This window comes from Stenella coeruleoalba (genome assembly GCF_951394435.1).
Source record: "Stenella coeruleoalba genome assembly, chromosome: 13".
NCBI classification, from domain to species: domain Eukaryota; kingdom Metazoa; phylum Chordata; class Mammalia; order Artiodactyla; family Delphinidae; genus Stenella; species Stenella coeruleoalba.
In genome coordinates, this window is record NC_137159.1 from 85383855 (window position 1) to 85401669 (window position 17815).

Here is a 17815-nt window from a genome sequence, read left to right on the forward strand (position 1 = left end):
TTCTATTAAAACTATGCATTACTGGACATATGCATGGAATTAATTAGCAGTTGCCTCTGGGTGATACAATTATGGGTAATTTTTATTTTCTTCATTTTGCTTTACTTTGTTTTTCAGATATTCTCCAAATGCATATTCTTTTTAGAATCATGGGGGGGGGGGGAAATGTGGTTAAAGTCTTTCTGGTCTTTCAAACCCAGCTCAATGGCATCTGAGTTGAAATTGCTATGTGGGTTTTCTGCATAATTTCCCATCCTTTTCCCCTGACTGGTACGACATATGCCAGCAGTGGCTTGACACTGGGTTGTGTACCCCAGATGTGGCTGTCTGTGTCCCAGCCACGATGACAGAGGACCTTGGCTGCCCCTTGAGTCTCTTTCACTGTCTTCAAGCCCCTGGATTTGACCTCTGTCCTGGGGGCTGGAGCCCAGTGTTGGCCTGTATCCAGGATGGGAAAAGGTAGTGAGGCCATATCCTTCTTGAAGAAGTGAGTGCTTTTAACCAGAGATCAAGTGCAAGTACATGTCTGGGAAATGCCGCATGTCCGAGGAGGACGAGTCTGCGTCTGGAGGATGTGAGGTGGGCATTGGAGCTAGGGATGTGAAACTCTTAGCTCCCACAGCCAGGAAGCAGGTGGGAGGGAGAAACAGGCTGACAGGGGAAGCAGTGGCAGGGCCGGCCTGATGCATCTGAGGTGACTGAATAGACCGCTTGGAACTGGGTGTTCGGGGGGAGCTCTGCACGTCCTTGGACTCCAGGGTGCCAGACGCCTGCCCTTTGGACTGCTGACCGGGTCACACTCAGAATGGTGGTTCTACGACCACTCGTACCCTGGGCTGGTACTATTCCTGCTGCCTGTCTGCAGGAATTCATTCCTTCAGAAGGGATCGAGTTTTGGACACTGGGCCCCCAAGAGGCTGGCTTTTACTTTAGAACACAAGGAGTTTTTTCCCCAGGGGCTCACCTCTGCTCCATCTTGTTGCCCAGTGGGTTGGTTGAGATGTGCTTATTAATTATTGATAAGCTTCTTGCTTATCAAGAAGCTTGCCTTTAGCGAGGGTGGTTTGTAAAAGCATGTAATTACTTTAAAACACACACCAAGGAGAGACTTCATTACATTGACCCACTGAAAGTGAAGGTAATGTACGAAAAATACTTTAATGTATTATAACATCTTACAATACAACAGACCAGTAGTCAAGAGCATCATATATGGAGAAAAAATATACATATTTACATATATTTCTCTAAAATTAAGAATGTCCTAAATATACTCAAGAAAAAACCTTAAAATCTTATTGCATGATTAGTCTTCAACGAATCGCAGTGAATGAAACAGTCCTTTCAACAGAAGAGCAGCCTACGGGATGAATTATTGCCTGATGGAGCCTCATTGAGAATTTGTCCGCCTGTTTTAGTATCATGATTCTCGTTACTGATCCAACAGTTAGACTCCCAACTCCAGATTGTCATAGAATAAGAGCTGACATTTCAGATGATTCAGCCAAATGATCTCATTCATCTTCAAACTTAAACAGGCAACTTTCATAGCATTTATCACTAAATAACAGAGATGGTTCATCCTTTCTAAACCAGTACGCTGCTACTAATGTCTGATCTTTCTAGGTTTCTTAAGACAAAATTCCATTCATAGTATCACAAGCCAAACTAAGCAATAATTGAAAGCACCACAGAATACTTGCCTTTAACACTTAAATTGAGACACCTCACTTAAATTACCTTTTATTTTCCTAATAAAAAGGAATATGTCTCACAAAGCTAATACACATATTTAAAAACTGAAACTATAAAGCAAAATGTTATATAATCCAAACTTGAATTTTACTCTAATGATAAATGTCCTGACTTCTCCCACTTAAGAAAAATGAACATTTGAATATTTTAAACATGAAGGCTTTGAAAATTCTCTCAGTGCATAAGAAAGGGGGTTGTGGTGTAAAAACAGCTGGAAAGTGCATTTAAAATAGCTTATTTGTTTTTCTTTTTTTCTGATTTTTGTTCATTTTTGTATTTTATTTTTTTGTTTTTTTCTCTTTATATATATATGTATTTTTTTTTTTTCTCAAGTGTAGTGTTTTGTTTTATACTTCCCTTTGGGGAAAGAGAAATGCAGTTTCCCTCAACTCGAGAGAAATTCACTTCAACTCAGAGGATTTGGGCTTCAGATTCAGATTTTGTTTCAGATTATAATAATTGAGCATCTACTGGATACCACACAATGTCTTCTGTGCTTTCACATATGTGTCCTTTCTCTGTGGAATAATGTAATGGTCAGCAAAGTAAACTCATGTTAAGTAAGAAACAAAAAACCTGTTTTATGGTTATCTGATTATATTAAGGTCGTCATGGTTTAGATACTGTCAAGACCCACAGAGGAAAAAAACTTTCTAATTCTTTTTTTTTTCTTAAAAACATAAAATAAAATGGAAAATACATGACAACAATTCTATCACAGAAGACACACAAACATATTTCAGTTGAATTACAGTGATTTAAAATTTGAAGTAGGAATATCTTTTCTGGGAAAAAAAAAATCACATAAACCACTTTCAAAAAGTGTTGAAAAAAGATTCTGAAGCGGAATTTCTGCATGGCTGCATAGCAGAATCAGGCAACATTTAAATGCCACCTAGTGGCCAACTCTGGAACTGCAGCTGGATTACAAGAGTTCTTTGAGCAAAAAATTGTCCATGATTTTGCTTTTGTAAAACAGTGATAGGAACTTATTATTTCCCAGGAAATGGTATATTGTCTAGGTTGCATGAACAAACTGAATGTGGTATTTCCAAGAGGAGAATTTTTTTTTTCTTGTCCCAATTCAGTGACATTTTCCCTCAAGCTCTTTCTTAGCCTAGCAAAGGAAGGCTCTGGATCTTATATTGACCTAGATTACATTCTTATTCCAAGTGATTCAGAGTTAAATAGGAAATATTATATTGTGCCACAGCTTCATTTACAGAAAATTCTGGTTCATCCTACACTCTTCGCCACACCCTTTGCTCCACCTTTGCCTGCTGCTTTTGCAGATGAGTTCATGCCAGTCCAGGAACGTGTCGCTTTTCAGGGACACGGGGACGACCAAGCAAGTAAACTCATATGCTGTTGCCTGACAGACTCAGCAGATTCACACAGCAACCCAAGCCCTGACCCCATGTCAACTTCCTCACTAAATTTAAAGCACACCTTGGTTTTGTTAAGAATCTTGGAAGAGAAAGGGGAGCAGCAGAGATCACTCACATTCCTGGAATAGTCGGCGTGGGTCAGGGCCATGCAGAGCCCCGGGGAGAGGAGTTATCTCCTTCTAGGTACTTATCAAAGCCTGGTAAGATAAGCATTTCTTATTCTTGGAAACATGTATGGACTATTTCTAAACTTCTGGGTAAAAAGTCCAAGATTGCAGTGATATAAAGGCCGAAAAGGAAAGAGCCTCACCGCAAGCAGAAATAATTGGGGGAGATAATTTGTAATTTTTCCATATGGGAAAATAACTATCAAATGAAAGGACTAGAAAAATAACTTCAAAATGGAAATACAGGAGTCAGTAAATACTACTCAAAAATTAAATCCATAATAAGCTAATTAACTAAAGTTAATGGTCTTGCATGTTCTAAGGATTTCAATTTTCCCAGTTATTTATCTGTTCAGTTACCACAGGCAATCAGATCCCACGTACGACTGAAAATCGAATTTGGGGCCGCTGGCAGTGCCTACGGGAAGCAGGGCAGCCACGCGCTGAGTGCCAGGGCGGTCCCCACAGATGGGCTGAAGGTTGTTCAGCCTTCAGCTTTACCAGTCCAGCTTCAGGTCCGCCTTGCTCCATACGTATTTCCCTCCTCGCTTGAGAAACATCTTTTCATCAAAGCCGCTGAATTTTATAGCTTCTTCTACGCCAACATCCAGGATGGACGTGGAAGGATCCTTCCGCCCGTTTCTGCAGTTCACGAAGCGCATCTAGGAAATTCATGATAGAAATTGGGATATTTCCTGTAAAACTCAATTTGGGGGATCAACTCAAAATGACTTTTGATGTTCCAATCATTTCAACAGATGTTTGTGGAGAGCTGTGAACCAGATGCTTCACTGGGGACGTTGAACTCTGGGGACATCATCTCTGTACTCAACCAGCTCCCATCACCCCGTGAACACCTGAGACCAGGTAAGGGCACGATAAACAGAATTATATACACATGCCTGTCCCTCCACTGGGGGGCGGGGTAATCAGGAAAGGTTTCCAAAAAGTGCTGCCGTCTAAGTTATGTTTTGAAATTGTAAACTAGAGAGAACAATATCGTAAAAGCCCAGAAGCGTGAAACAGTACTGTGAGTTTGGGAAATTTCAGGTAGATGATATTCCTGGAGTGAAAACTGTGTGTGCAGGAATTTAAAAAAAAAAAAAAGTGTAAAAGCTTCTTTTACGAAAGGGAGATAGCATGGTAAGAAAGGTGATACAGAGGCGGGCAGGTCCCACATCAAGAAGAGTAGCACATGCCCTGCTAAGGGTCTTGGTTTTTATCCTAGATTAAGCATCTTACAGACAGGAACCAGATCTTCACACCTCTGTGACCTACCATGGCACACAGCATTTTGTAGTAACACTTGTTGAATCAAAATGTTCTTAGATTGCCAAAAGTAAATTTTGCTCCTACTCTATTTATTCCAACTGTACAGAAACCAGAGAGTTTGTGGAGGAACATTGGTCAAAATCCCCAGCCAAAAAAAAAACAATCCCCAGCTAGTCATGGTACTCCAAAAATAAATTCTGTTTGACTTTTCCTCTCTACCTTGAACCCATTAACTGAACATTTGTGTTACCACCTTTTCCCCTCTGCTCCTTAAAGAAAGCACATATTGACAACAAATGAATGACTGTGAATCATCACTATTTAACTTGAAAATAATAAAATATCAAAAGTCACAGTAAGCATTTCTCGAAACACCAAATTCAGCTTAAATATAGAAAAGCCATGGTTCTCGTTGGAGCTCATTTCTTAAAAACAGATCTTTGAATGGAATTATTTGTCCAGTGCTAGAAATATTGGCAAAAGTTTATGAATTGGGACAGAAAAAGAAAAGAAAAAGACACAAGGAAAGGGAGAAGTGATTTGTTTTTCAGTTTGGAGGATGATGGCCTATCTCTTCCTTTGGAAGGCAGTGGGGTAGGAAGGTACCAGTGGCTTTTGGAGAGGAACTGTAACCTCTTCTCTCCAAAGCCAAGAGCTATCTGTCAGAGGACAAGCTGGCAGCATCTGAGGTATTAAAGGCAATAACGTCAAGGGTGACGTGTCCTTCCTGCAAAGATCCCTGGGTGTCCCTTGGCCAGAGAACCCAGCTGAAGATGGCGTAACAAAGGACACTGCTTTGTGTGATGTCAGCTCCGTGCGACACCCGTGGATCCATAGCCATAGGGAAAAGACCGTCGAGTGCGGGTGTGTGCAAACACTGGGACCAGATTCAAGCCATTGCCTGCCCAGCCCCTTAGCTCAGAGATGGACACAGCGAAGTAAGGGCTCTATAATATTAATGTTAGTCGGTGACAATAAAAACATGAAATGCTGGCCAGAAAGAATGAATATAGACTAAACGGTTATGCTGATTATAACTCAACCCTGACCTTGCCGCTTAATGAATTGTTAAGGGGTCATTTTATAATGCATTAGACATACTCACATATTCATCCAGAATAAGGTAGGAATCTCTCATCTGCAAAGCAGAAATCACACACCAATTTAGTCTCGAGCATATTTTTCAGTATGTATGCTCAACTGCCTGTCTTACCGCGTTTGTGTGTTTGTGCTTTATTATTTCTGGAGGCCACATTTCTTACATCTCTTGAGTGTCTTTAGATGCGTCCCTTACAAGGTGAGCCATCTGCCAGTGCCCCATACCCACCTAACACTCATCTCCGAGCCATCTGTTTGTGTCCATTCGGATTCTAGCAGATTCTAGCAGGCTGGCTTCTGCCCCATGCTGGAAGGGTCACGTGCCACTCTGAAAGCTCCTCTGACAGTGAAACCCCCAGGCTAATTTCCCCATTTCCTCTAGCTCTGGGGAACCCTGTCCTTCATTGTTCAATATTCCCTGTGTCCGCCATGCCTCTGATGGACCCCCTTTTCAGTGAATAAAGCAGAATCCCTTTAATGCTATTACCTGGGAGCTTATCTGAGGATATTAATATTACTTACATTACTTGTAACTAGTTATGCCTTCTATAGGTATATAGAGAGTGTGCCTACACTCTCATAGGAAGGTATACCCTCTATATGTACCCCATATAGGTAGGAGTCTGCAAACGTTTTTCTGTAAAGGGCCAGAGAGTAAATATTTTCAGCCTCATAGACCATGTGGTCTCTGTGGCAACTGAAAGCCACTGTAGACAATGCTTAGAGAGGAAGCATGGCTGTGTTCCACTGAAACCTTCCTTATCGACCTTGAACTTGCATTTCGTATACTTTTCATGAGTCACAGATGTCATTCTTGTTCTGATTTTTTTTCCAACCGTTCTTGGCTTGCATTCTGGGTTTGTCCCACGGGCTGTAGCTTGCCAATTCCTCCTTTGCATGGCCAGTTCGGGACCTTGTTCCTGAATGTCTGGAGGTGGGCCAGGCATCAGCATCACCTGGGAGCTGGTTAAAATGCTGAATCGTGGGTCCACCTCAGACCTGCTTGCTGGTTTGCAAACTTGGGAGTTCCCTGGGTGAAACCTTACCCACGTCAGAGGTAAAGTGAGCTGACCCCGCCTATGTCAGAAGCAGAGTTCACCGACCTCATCTACATAAGAGGCATGGTTAGCTGACCTCACCTACATTGGAGATAAAGTTAGCTGAGCTCACCTATGTCAGAGATATAGTTAACTGACCTCACCTCTGTCAGGTATAGTTAGCTGACCTCACTTACAAGAGAGGCAGGGTTCGCTGACTTCTCCTATGTCAGAGGTGAAGTGAACTGACCTCACCAAAGCAAGGGAACCGACACACAAAGCTTGTCTTGGGTGACCTGCAAGACAAGAAGACCTCAGCACCCTCTGCTCGTCTTAAAAGTTTATAGAGAAGCCTGAGCTGGGTTCAGTCACATGTGCCATCCAGATGGTTTCACCGTGGGAGTGCACGTCCTGAAGACAGAGGAGGGGTTAGGAGCCTCCACTTGCCCCAGTCCAGCTCTGGGTCAAACAGTGGTCACCTCCTCTCAATAACTTCCCCAACCCTGCGGACTCTAAATCTGCATTTTAGCAAGACCCTGCCTGGTGGGGCGGGGGGGGGGGGGGGTGGCGGTGTCTGTACAATGAAGTTTGAAATGAACTGACTAGCAAGCTTCTCAGGCTTTGGAGTTATCCAAACCCCAGTTTGTCCCTTGCTGGGCTCTAAGGGAGGTGAGTTAACTCTGCCTCTGACATGGGTTAGGTCAGCTAACTCTACCTCTGTCACAGGCGAGGTCAGCTAACTTCACCTCTGACACAGATGATGTCAGTTAATATACCTCTGACATAGATGAGGTCAGTTCACTGTACCTCTGACACAGATGAGGTCAGCTAACCACGCCTCTCATGTAGGTGAGATCAGCTCACTTTACCTCTGACATGAGTGAGGTCAGCTAACTCTTTCTGTCACATAGGTGAGGTCAGTTAATCCTATGACCCAGCCTCAGAGTTTCTAAAATGGGGGTAATATTTCTGGCTCATGAAGCCTCTGTGAAGTGCTCAAAAAGCAGTAATTTATGACATATTTTCTTTGATCTCACATTACCTGTGTAATTAAGACAAATTTTAAAAAGTCAAATAAAATAGTGTAGAGATATGAATATTCTCCTCTGTTCTCTGGCTTCTTTTCAAAAGCTGCTCTGACCCCATTCAGGAATTTTCTTATTCGTACTCTGGTCAACATTACTCTGAAGTATAAGGAATGAATCCTTGTTCTCAAATTTCTAATATGATGTAAGCATATGAGGGAGAGATTCTTTGGCGGAAGATGGGGAAAGCTTTTGATTTTTAAATACTTTAAAAATAATAAAACTACCTATTTTAGAAAAATTTAAAGTCCAAACAGTTATCAAGGTAAACAAAAATGACTGATAATCCCATTATCCCAAGATGACCATGGGATGTGTACATACACACCTTTTTTGCACATTAGGATTAAAGGTCAAATGAATTTTGCCTATAGTTCTTCATTTGTACCTATCATATCATGCAAATTTATCCTTGTTCCCTAATATTCTTTGAAATAGGTTATATAGTCAGTATAACATTCCATACAGGGAACATGAGCTTACCTGTTCTCTGTAAGTTGAATATCAGGCTACTTTCAATTTTTTATTCCTGTCCCTAACACTGCAGTAATGTAGCTTTGAATAAGTTCTTTTTTTTCTTTAGCTTCTGAGAACACACTGATTATTTACTCTGTCTCTGATAACACCTGGAAGCTCCAAACTGTAGACGTGCTTTGGCTGACACTGTTTAAATTACATGATACATACACTTGGACTGACAGGATGGATCCAATTTTTCACATTGGACACCTAAAGATCTGGTGAAACTTCCACCTCAGCCCTGAGACTACTCCCATCTCTCCACGCAAACCCTCCAAAGCCGCAGTGTGTGCAGCCCTTGGTGGAGACACTATCCTGTTTGGAGCTAAATGTGTGACGGGGAACAAAACAACATTTGCTTCATACAACCTTCTGGTTAGACTCGGGCACCAGGCAGGGCACGTCTTTGTGGCGGTCCAAGAACGCTTCAAACTCTTCATCACTTATCACGAACGGTTCTGCTTCTCTCAGAGCATCTTCTCCAGAATTCTCACCTTCAATTATGAGGCATTGGAAGACCTGAAACACAAGTGTGGTGTTGGCTTTGTGAAGAGCTTTCCATCTCTTTTTGCCCCAAATCTCATTTCTCCCTGAACCTCTCCTGAGCAAAGAAGACTCCTCCAACTAGGGAACATTCTAGAAAGACACTGCTCTGGGGAAATGAGAACATGCCCTGAAATTTAGGGATATGGTACTAGAAGCCCAAACATTCCCAAAATATAAATTTTTAAAAACTGTTCTAGATTACATTTGATCTAGTCTTATAACCTAATATTTTCAGACTACAAAATCATGGTTGCCTGCAAGCCCAGGGCCTCCCGCGGAGGAGGCTGCCTGGAGGACCAGGTTCTGAACCACGTGAGCAATTGCATAACAGTTGACACCTGATCCAGGTTTACATCAATTTGCATCCTGCAGACCTCAGTGATCTGATGCAAAAACTGTTTTCTAAATGGACAGCAGCTAATCCTCTCCCTCCAAAAAAGTCAGAATTTTGAAAAGGCAATTCTGGAGTGAATCAGGCAAGTGGAAGCCAGAGTAGGGGTCGAAAGATTGGAGAAAAGAGATAGAGAAGAAGTGACAAGGAGCCATGAGCAAACCAAAGCTATGAGAAAATATATATATAATATGTATTTATAATATATAAGTATAGTACATGAGTGATGACTGGCAGGGGGCTCTAGAAGGGAAATCTAAGAGCTTGGAGCTTAGCCCTCTGGCTCTCCTCTGACGCCTCCACACAGTGGGTCATAGCCTGGGGTCCTCCCATCACCCCTGTTTCTGTAGCTGTTTTCAGTTCCTCCTGGACCTGGAAGAGTGGCTGATATTCCAGCTTACTCACATATATAACCAAACATCAAGTTCAACATACAAATTAAAACTTTTTAAAGTAAGAAACATTTCTTGTTTCCCATAACCCATTTCCACATGTTACAGGATAACCTCAGGAAAATAATACATTAATCCCTTTCCCATCTCCACAACCCTTCTCTGAATGCTAACGTGGGATTAACAGCACATCCCAGGCAGCTTTGATAGGAAAGGTTTTCTTGGTGTCTAGACAGGAATTCCTTCCCTAGGTCTTCTCTACCTGTGGAAATTCTATCCCTCTGTCCAAGCAGGAGCCAAATACCTCCTCCTACACGAAGTCTTCCTGGCTCTTTGGCAGAAATAAAGCTTGCCTGTTTCACCCTGCCACATTATCCCAGCACACATAGCTTTATATTACAAGAGTTTTCTTTAACTCTTTTACTTGCTAGAATTGAATTCTACATCTTATCTTTAGTTGCATTAGTCTGGGGTTCAGGCACAGACTTTGGATACCTGCATAGCAATCATCGGGGCAGCTTGTTAAGAGTACATATTCACACAAACCCTCCTGCTAATCTGTTTCAGGATAGTGGGTATAGGATGAGGCCCAAGAAGCTGATTTGAAACAGTTCCCTGAGTTCATTCTGAAGAACAGCCAGGGGCAGAAACCTTCAGTTTATAATTCTTTGTAAGCATCTGTGCATGGTGGGTGCTGTAAGTCACTGTGAACTGGCTTACGAGTATTTGAACCTTAGACTTTTTAGTAGCTGATAGTGGCGCTAAGTCCTAAAGCACACATCTGGGTGAATGAATCTTGGGAATGAATTTTGCTACCACTTGGGGATGGCCTTTCTCCCAAAAGCTTCTAATAACGCTATGAAAAATGAACTAACAGAATTTATGAAGAACACATACCCATTTATAAATAGGCCAAGAGTTTTTAAGACAAATCAGTCTTATTATTTTAATAAACACATACGAGTTAGACTTCCTATGAACATATTCTTCAGAATATCTCCAAGCACTTCTCATATTCTTTTATATTTACTTTCACAATTTCTCAGAAGGAAATCAGTTATAAGGGGGAAATTGAGGCAAAGAGAATGTAAGTAGTTAACGTTTAGCAGAGCTGAAAGAAGGACCAAGGGCCTGCTTTCCCAACTGGCTCTCTGAGTCCATAGTTCTCTGTATCCTTATCATTTCGGGTTTTGCCGAAGCAAGTCTCTCCTGACCGTTCTCTTAATTACAACCAGCAAAAGCGACTCGGTACGTACCTTCCAGCGGATGGGGTTCAGGGCTTTAATCTGTTCCGTCATGTCCTCGTCCACATTGTATCGATTGATGACAGAATTTATCTTGAAGGCCACTCTGTAATCTTGGCACCACGTCCTCAATTTTTGGAGATTTTCCACGTGGTTCTTGTTTCCTTGACCACGGCCAATAAGGACATTGACCTGCTCGTCAAAGCTGTCGCAGGAGATGGCGAGAATGTCCAAATATTCCCCTGAGGGAAAACCGTCACCATTAGGCTTTTCCATCCAAGGATGCAGACACAGGCCTTTAAGCCAGAGGTGGAGAATTGGAGCCTTATGGACCATAGGTAGACATAGGTAGGTAGATAGGTAGACATAAACGTTTTGTTTGTTCCTCCAGACATCTAAAAATATTTCAAGCTCTTTGCAACTATTTTTGGGGGGATAGATTTAACACAGAATGTAGATTTATGGTGTATCTTTAATAATTTGAGCATGTGGCAGTGCTAGCCTTGAACTCCCATATAGGACCAGGATCAACGGAAGTTCATAAATGACTGTCCACGTGTCCACTATTAATAATCCTTACACTTTCTTTTTGTCTCCCTACCGCTAATGATCCTTTTTCTTAGGCACTTCCGAATTCACTAATTGGCACCACCTCTCCCGTACAACCTTTGAGCTTTTGACCCAAAGGTGCAGCAACCCTCCTGGTCCCTACTCTTTACACCATATTGACAGCATGTAGAGCCCATCCTGGAGAGAGCACGCTGCCCTGGGGACACAGACAGCAAACCCAACCAGTTCTTCTCTGATCACACAGCTCCCTAACCCTGTCTTATTGCTCTGAATCTGGTTCCCAAAGCTTACTTTTGAACTTCTGAACCCCCTCTTTCACTGAGTGACTCCCTTCACGGTCATTTTGATGTTGACTCATTGCCCTGTGGTCTTCCTGTTAACCTTCCTCAGGTGGGCTGTTCTACCCACATCCACACCCAGATCCACATCCAGTTCTTCATCATCTTGGAAGGAGGATTTTATCAGAGATCTGCTGTGAGTGTCCTCAACAGATCACAAGTGCAACTACCCTTTGGATGATTTCAAGGCTCAAACAACTTACACAAAGCAAAGCACACTGTAAGAGTTCAGTTAGAACTGTTTCCCAAAATGATAGTAGTAATAATAGCTAACATTTTTCAAGTGCCTCCTAAATTCCAGGTACTGCTCTCTGAATATTAACATCTATGTAAAACTTAGCTTCCCAGTCTTAGGACCAGGGGTTCGTAACCCTGGGTCGTATAGTGGAATCCCTCGGAGCACCCCAACTTGGCCTGTCCACATACCACGAGGCTCTGATATAATTAGTCTGGAGTCCAGTCCCAGTACAGATATTTTATAAAGTTCCTCAGTAGCCAAATATGCAGCCAAAGGTGAGAACGACTGTTCTAGTCTAATCACTTACTTTGTACACGAGACTACTAAAATAGAGTTATTTCCGAAAATACTTTAAAAATTAAACATGAATAGCAAACGATAAGGTCAGGGCTTGCAAAACTGCACACTGCGTTCATTCTCCCCACTAGCGGCTCAGCTAAAACTAGCTACGCTGATCATGGACGGAAGAGTTCTGGGGCTCGTCTGTTCTGTTATCTGCCTTGTCATACTTGTTGACTTAGAGCCCTACCAGCTTGAAAAGAGATTAGAGCAAGCCCACTTGTTTCCTTCCTCCCTTTGGATTCCCAGCAGGCCTGGCCAAAAGCCCGGGATGGAGGGAAATAGAGCAACAGACAGTGACAGAGGCGGCCGTCCCGTGCCACGTGAGGCTCTCACCGTACTTCTGGAACCAACTCTCCCGGATCAGGCTCCCGTTGCTCACTATGCTCACGCTGGGCAGTTGCAGCTCCTGTTTGCAGAACTTCACCAGCTGGCCAAGGTATCTGCCCCGGTCGTGGAGGAATGGCTCCCCACCGGAGAAGTTGATCTTTTCCATACCTGGGACAGACAGAGCACGGCTTTTCCTTCTAGTTTTCCACTTCACCAACATCCATTATTATTTTAATGGCAAAAGTAGTATATTCTCAATGTAATAGAATGAGATGAGAGAAAAGCGGCACTAGGACGTACGCCTAAGCTCCAAAGCCTTTGATCTTTCTAAGTGTGCAGGGTCGCCCCTCCATCCTAGCTTTCCCAGGACAGTCCCAGTTTATGGAGGACCAAATCTCATCAGTTAGTTTTTTCTAGCACCCTCTTTTACTCTCAGATGTTTCTACAATGGGGCAATGGTAAATTATAACACCTCACTATTTATAAGCTAACATGCTAGGAGGTGGCTTGTACGATAAGCATTATTATCCAATAAAAATACGATCCCCTAAAAGTGTGGTTAGATAGGGGCAGATAACTAGAGAAAGTGAAACAGTGCATTGGCCAGTGATGTAGCCCGTGAGGAGTTTGAGGATTAGGTTAGAGGTGATGAAAGAATGAGAAAACTGAACGAACAGGATGTAGAGATGTTGCTAAGAGCTTAGACGAGGAGCAATTAATTCACAGTGGTGCCAACCTACAAGCCATCCTGTCACGGCACACGGATCAATAGCTGATGCTCATAATGCTTGAGTTCTATTCAGTCTGCTCTGTTCAAAAGCCGAAGACGTGGGCTTCCCTGGTGACGCAGTGGTTAAGAATCTACCTGCCAGTTCAGGGGACAAGGGTTCGAGCCCTGGTCTGGGAAGATCCCAGATACCGCGGAGCAACTGAGCCCGTGCACCACAACTACTGAGCCCACACACCTAGAGCCTGTGCTCCACAACAAGAGAAGCCACCGCAATGAGAAGCCTGTGCACCGCAATGAAGAGTAGCCCCCCTCGCTGCAACTAGAGAAAGCCCGCGCGCAGCAACAAAGACCCAACTCAGCCAAAAAAAAAAAAAAAAAAAAAAAGCCAAAGAAGTAAATAATATATTTTAGAAGCATCTGCAGCCAGAGCAGTCATTTTAAATGTAATGTACTTTTATTGTTTAAATTTAAAAATAAATTTAAAATTTTAATAGCTACCAAAATAGATTTTCCTCTATTTGCCAGAAATCTTACTTACAGGACACATCACCCATACTATACCTTAACCATTTTAACTAACTTTGGTTTTATTTACTTAAAACTGAGAGGTCATGATATAAAAGTATTAATTATAACTGTAATTGTTTATACTCTATTAAAAAACATATGAGCATTTATTTATTTGTGCCTTGTAACAACTTTTTAAGGTTGATATATGAGTTATCAATATTGTCTGTATTTTAAAGAATATTAAACTGATATTCAGAAAGTTAAATGTCTTGACACATTGTTTAAGTGCTGGAACAGGAACTCAAATCCTGGCCGTGTGAATCAAGAGGCTAAGTTTGTTCCATAACCCCAGACCTCTCTTCATTTGTTCATTCATGCACTAATTCATCCATTCAAAAACATTCATTAGATTCCTATTACCTTCTAGATACTTTGCTAGGCAGCAAGATAAGCAGAATGCTAGGTTTCAACCTTGGAACTCAAACTCTTTGGGGACCCAGATATTAAAAACAAAACACAAGAGCACAATTTTAAATATGCTGCAGTAGGCACTTAGGTTGCTTCCATACCTTGGCAATGTAAACAATGCTGCTATGAACATTGGGGTGCATGTATCTCTTCAAATTAGTGCTTTTACTTCTTTCTGATATATATCCAGAAGTGAAATTGTTGGGTCATATGGTAATTCTATTTTTAGTTTTTTAAGGAACCTCCATACTCTTCTCCACAGTGTCTGTACCAATTTACATTCCCACCAACAGTGTACGAGGGTTCCCTTGTCTCCACACCTTCTCCAGCATTTGTTATTTGTGGACTTTTTGATGATGGCTATTCTGACTGGTGTGAGGTAATACCTCATTGTGGTTTTGATTTGCATTTCCCGGATGATTAGTGGTGTTGAGCATCTTTTCAAGTGCCTGTTGGCCATCTGCATTTCTTCTTTGGAAAATTTCTATTCAGTTCTGCCCATTTTTTAACTGGGTTGTTTGTTTTTTGATGTTCAGTTGTCTCAGCTATTTATGTATGTTGGCTATTAACCCTCTATTGGTCATATCATGTGCAAATATCTTCTCCCACTCAATAGGTTGTCTTTTCATTTTGTCAATGGTTTTCTTTGCTGTGCAAAAGCTTTTACATTTTTTTAAAAGTGTCCATCAATAGACGAATGGATAAAGGAGATGTGGTATATATACACAAAGGAATACTACTCAGCCATAAAAAATAATGACATTTTGCCATTTGCAGCAACATGGATGGACTTGGAGGGCATTAGGTTAAGTGAAATAAGTCAGACAACTATTGTATAATATCATTTATGTGTGGAATCTAAAATAACACAACAAACTAGTGAATAAAACAAAAAAGAATCAAACTCACAGATATAGAGAACAAACTAGTGGTTACCAGTGGGGAGAGGGAAGTGGGGAGGGGCAAGATAGGGCTAGGGAGAAAAAGGGTTATAATTAGGATTATATGAAATCATGTGTGTGAAACTTTTGAAAACTGTGAAGCATTATAGGATTTAAAGAATCTTTCATTCAAGTAAAAAAATAAAATAAATAAAACATGCTATAATACATGCATTTGTAACAAATGCCATGGGATCACAAAGGAAGGTGAGAGGGCATTCATTCTGCATGACGAGGACCAGGGATAATTCTAAGGAGCTTTGAAAGTTCACCAACAGAGACTGAGGTGACAAGCATTCCAGGAAGAGAGAACAGTGCGATCACAGGCTCCACGATGCAGGTGTTGTGGGAGAACTGTGTCACATGATGTGTCCACAGCTTGGGGCCCTTCAGGAATTGGGGTGAAGGATGGCAACACTGAGCTTGAAGCCTGTGCTGACAAGTTTGGGCTTGGAAGCCATGCAAGAGAGCTAAGTGGGGGAGTTAGCCATCAAAATATATATTTTAGTAAGATAATGTGCTTTCAGAGGGGACCCAGAGACAATGAGATGAATTGCAGCAGTCCTGGTGAGAAATAATGAGACCCTGAACCAGACCCCAATGGGAACGGCAAGGTGGGTCAGGCATTGGATGAGCTGTGGATGACTGGGCAGGCGTATGGGAAGCAAAATGAGTCCGATCCAGTAAAGTGCAAGCCTACGATCTCACCATATCAAGCACAAAATCCGGCAAAACTAGTGTGTGTGTTAGAGTAAGAGCTAGTGGTTATCCTGGGCAGGAAGGGCAGGGGCTGAAGGGAGCGTGCGCTTTGGGTGCCCTGCTGTTTTCTGTCTAGAGTTGTGTGCTGTTTACTTGGGTGTGTGCAGGTCTGTGCAAATGTATGTTACATGTCTGTAAAAAAGGCAAGCAAGTTGGGGCTTCCCTGGTGGCACAGTGGTTGAGAATCTGCCTGCTAATGCAGGGGACACGGGTTCGAGCCCTGGTCTGGGAGGATCCCACGTGCCACGGAGCAACTAGGCCTGTGAGCCACAACTACTGAGGCTGCGCGTCTGGAGCCCGTGCTCCGCAACAAGAGAGGCCGCGATAGTGAGAGGCCCACGCACCGCGATGAAGAGGGGCCCCCGCTTGCCGCAACTAGAGAAAGCCCTCGCACAGAAGCGAAGACGTAACACAGCAAAACTAAATAAATAAATTACTAAAAAAAAAGGTAAGCAAGTTGAGAAAAAAGTTGGCCATGTGGCTGAACTTGCTCTAGGGAAGACAGGAGGACAGACCTGGAGCGGAAGATGTCACCGTAGAACTGGACAGGCTGGGGTCTCTCTGAGATGCCTTCGAGTTACTGACGTGGTGACACCGAGTGAGAGTCTCCAGAGCAAAGGCATTGCCTTGTCTGAGTCGTAAATAGTTTCTCTAAAGTTTCATAGTAAGAACAGGTAAATAATCCAAAATAAAAGATTCAGCTATCGCGTTTCTTAAGTCAAAGTGTCTGAATTTGTTTGCAACCTTCCTCATTAACTGTTTCTGGGAAACCCCAAGTGCTTCGGGCCGACTCAGAGTGCAGCACGACCTTCCCGACCTGCCTCGCTCCGCGGGCTGGGCGGACCGGGACCCTGCAGGTGCAGGCACGGCTCGCTTAGCTTAGCAGCGTCAGGAGGATGGGTTTGCTCCACTTACACCCAGGTCAGCCGACTCTGCGGGCTGGGAAGGCCTAGACACCCATCCCCAAATTCACCTCCACATCCTCTGGAGGGAGGGCATCCTCCCTGTGCTGTGGGAACCGCTAGGATTCTGGGGGAGCCGTCCAGTCCATGCGCGCTCCCAGCCCCCTCCTGTCAGCCAGCCACGTACCAGCTGAGCCCCTGATCTCGTACTGGGTCCGGACTCACCCGCTTCCTTCAGCAGCAGCAAGCCTCTCTTGGCCTCCGCCAGCGGCAGCACGAAGGACGTTTTGGCCGTGTGGAAGCAGAAGCCACACTTGTAATTGCACTGGCGGGTGAAGTGATAATTTACGCTGATGGGGGTGATGGGCAGATCGCGGTCCTCTTTGTCTTCCCTGCTGGGCTTCCTTGGTTTTCTCCTGCCCCGCTGCTGCTGGCTCTTCTGGCCCCCTGCCAGCCAGAATGCTGTACTGAGCCGGGGGAACAGGGTCCCCAGGCTGCTCCACATGGAGCCCAGGTGCTGCACGAAGGCGCTCAGCAGCTTGAGAGTGAATGACACGGGTACCAGCATCCACATGGTGGCCAGGTTCCCTGAGGCTGCCCTGCAGCTGCAGGCTCACTTTATATGTGCCCCGGCAACCTGTCACACGGGGAGGAGGGACACACCTTCCTTGATTAACTCTCAGCGGAGCACAAGTTTCGATTTCTCTGTTTATGAAAATGAAAGTTGGAACAGGGCCAAGACTGAAGGCTCAAGGCTAAGACTGACATCTGCTTTCTCTGCCCCGCTGCTTCCCCC

At 43.3% G+C, this 17815-nt stretch overlaps 1 protein-coding gene across 1 annotated transcript; it reads right to left on the reverse strand.

The window, feature by feature from the left end:
• Positions 1 to 1194: 1194 nt before the first annotated feature.
• On the reverse strand, positions 1195 to 17593 carry RSAD2 (radical S-adenosyl methionine domain containing 2; the record flags this gene model as incomplete). The annotated part of the gene is made up of 6 exons (XM_079941013.1): positions 1195 to 3972; positions 5688 to 5720; positions 8691 to 8840; positions 10907 to 11136; positions 12716 to 12877; positions 17245 to 17593. 6 exons carry the CDS (start codon positions 17591 to 17593, stop codon positions 3808 to 3810), a joined length of 1089 nt encoding a protein of 362 aa, XP_079797139.1. The 3' UTR covers positions 1195 to 3807.
• Positions 17594 to 17815: the final 222 nt, after the last annotated feature.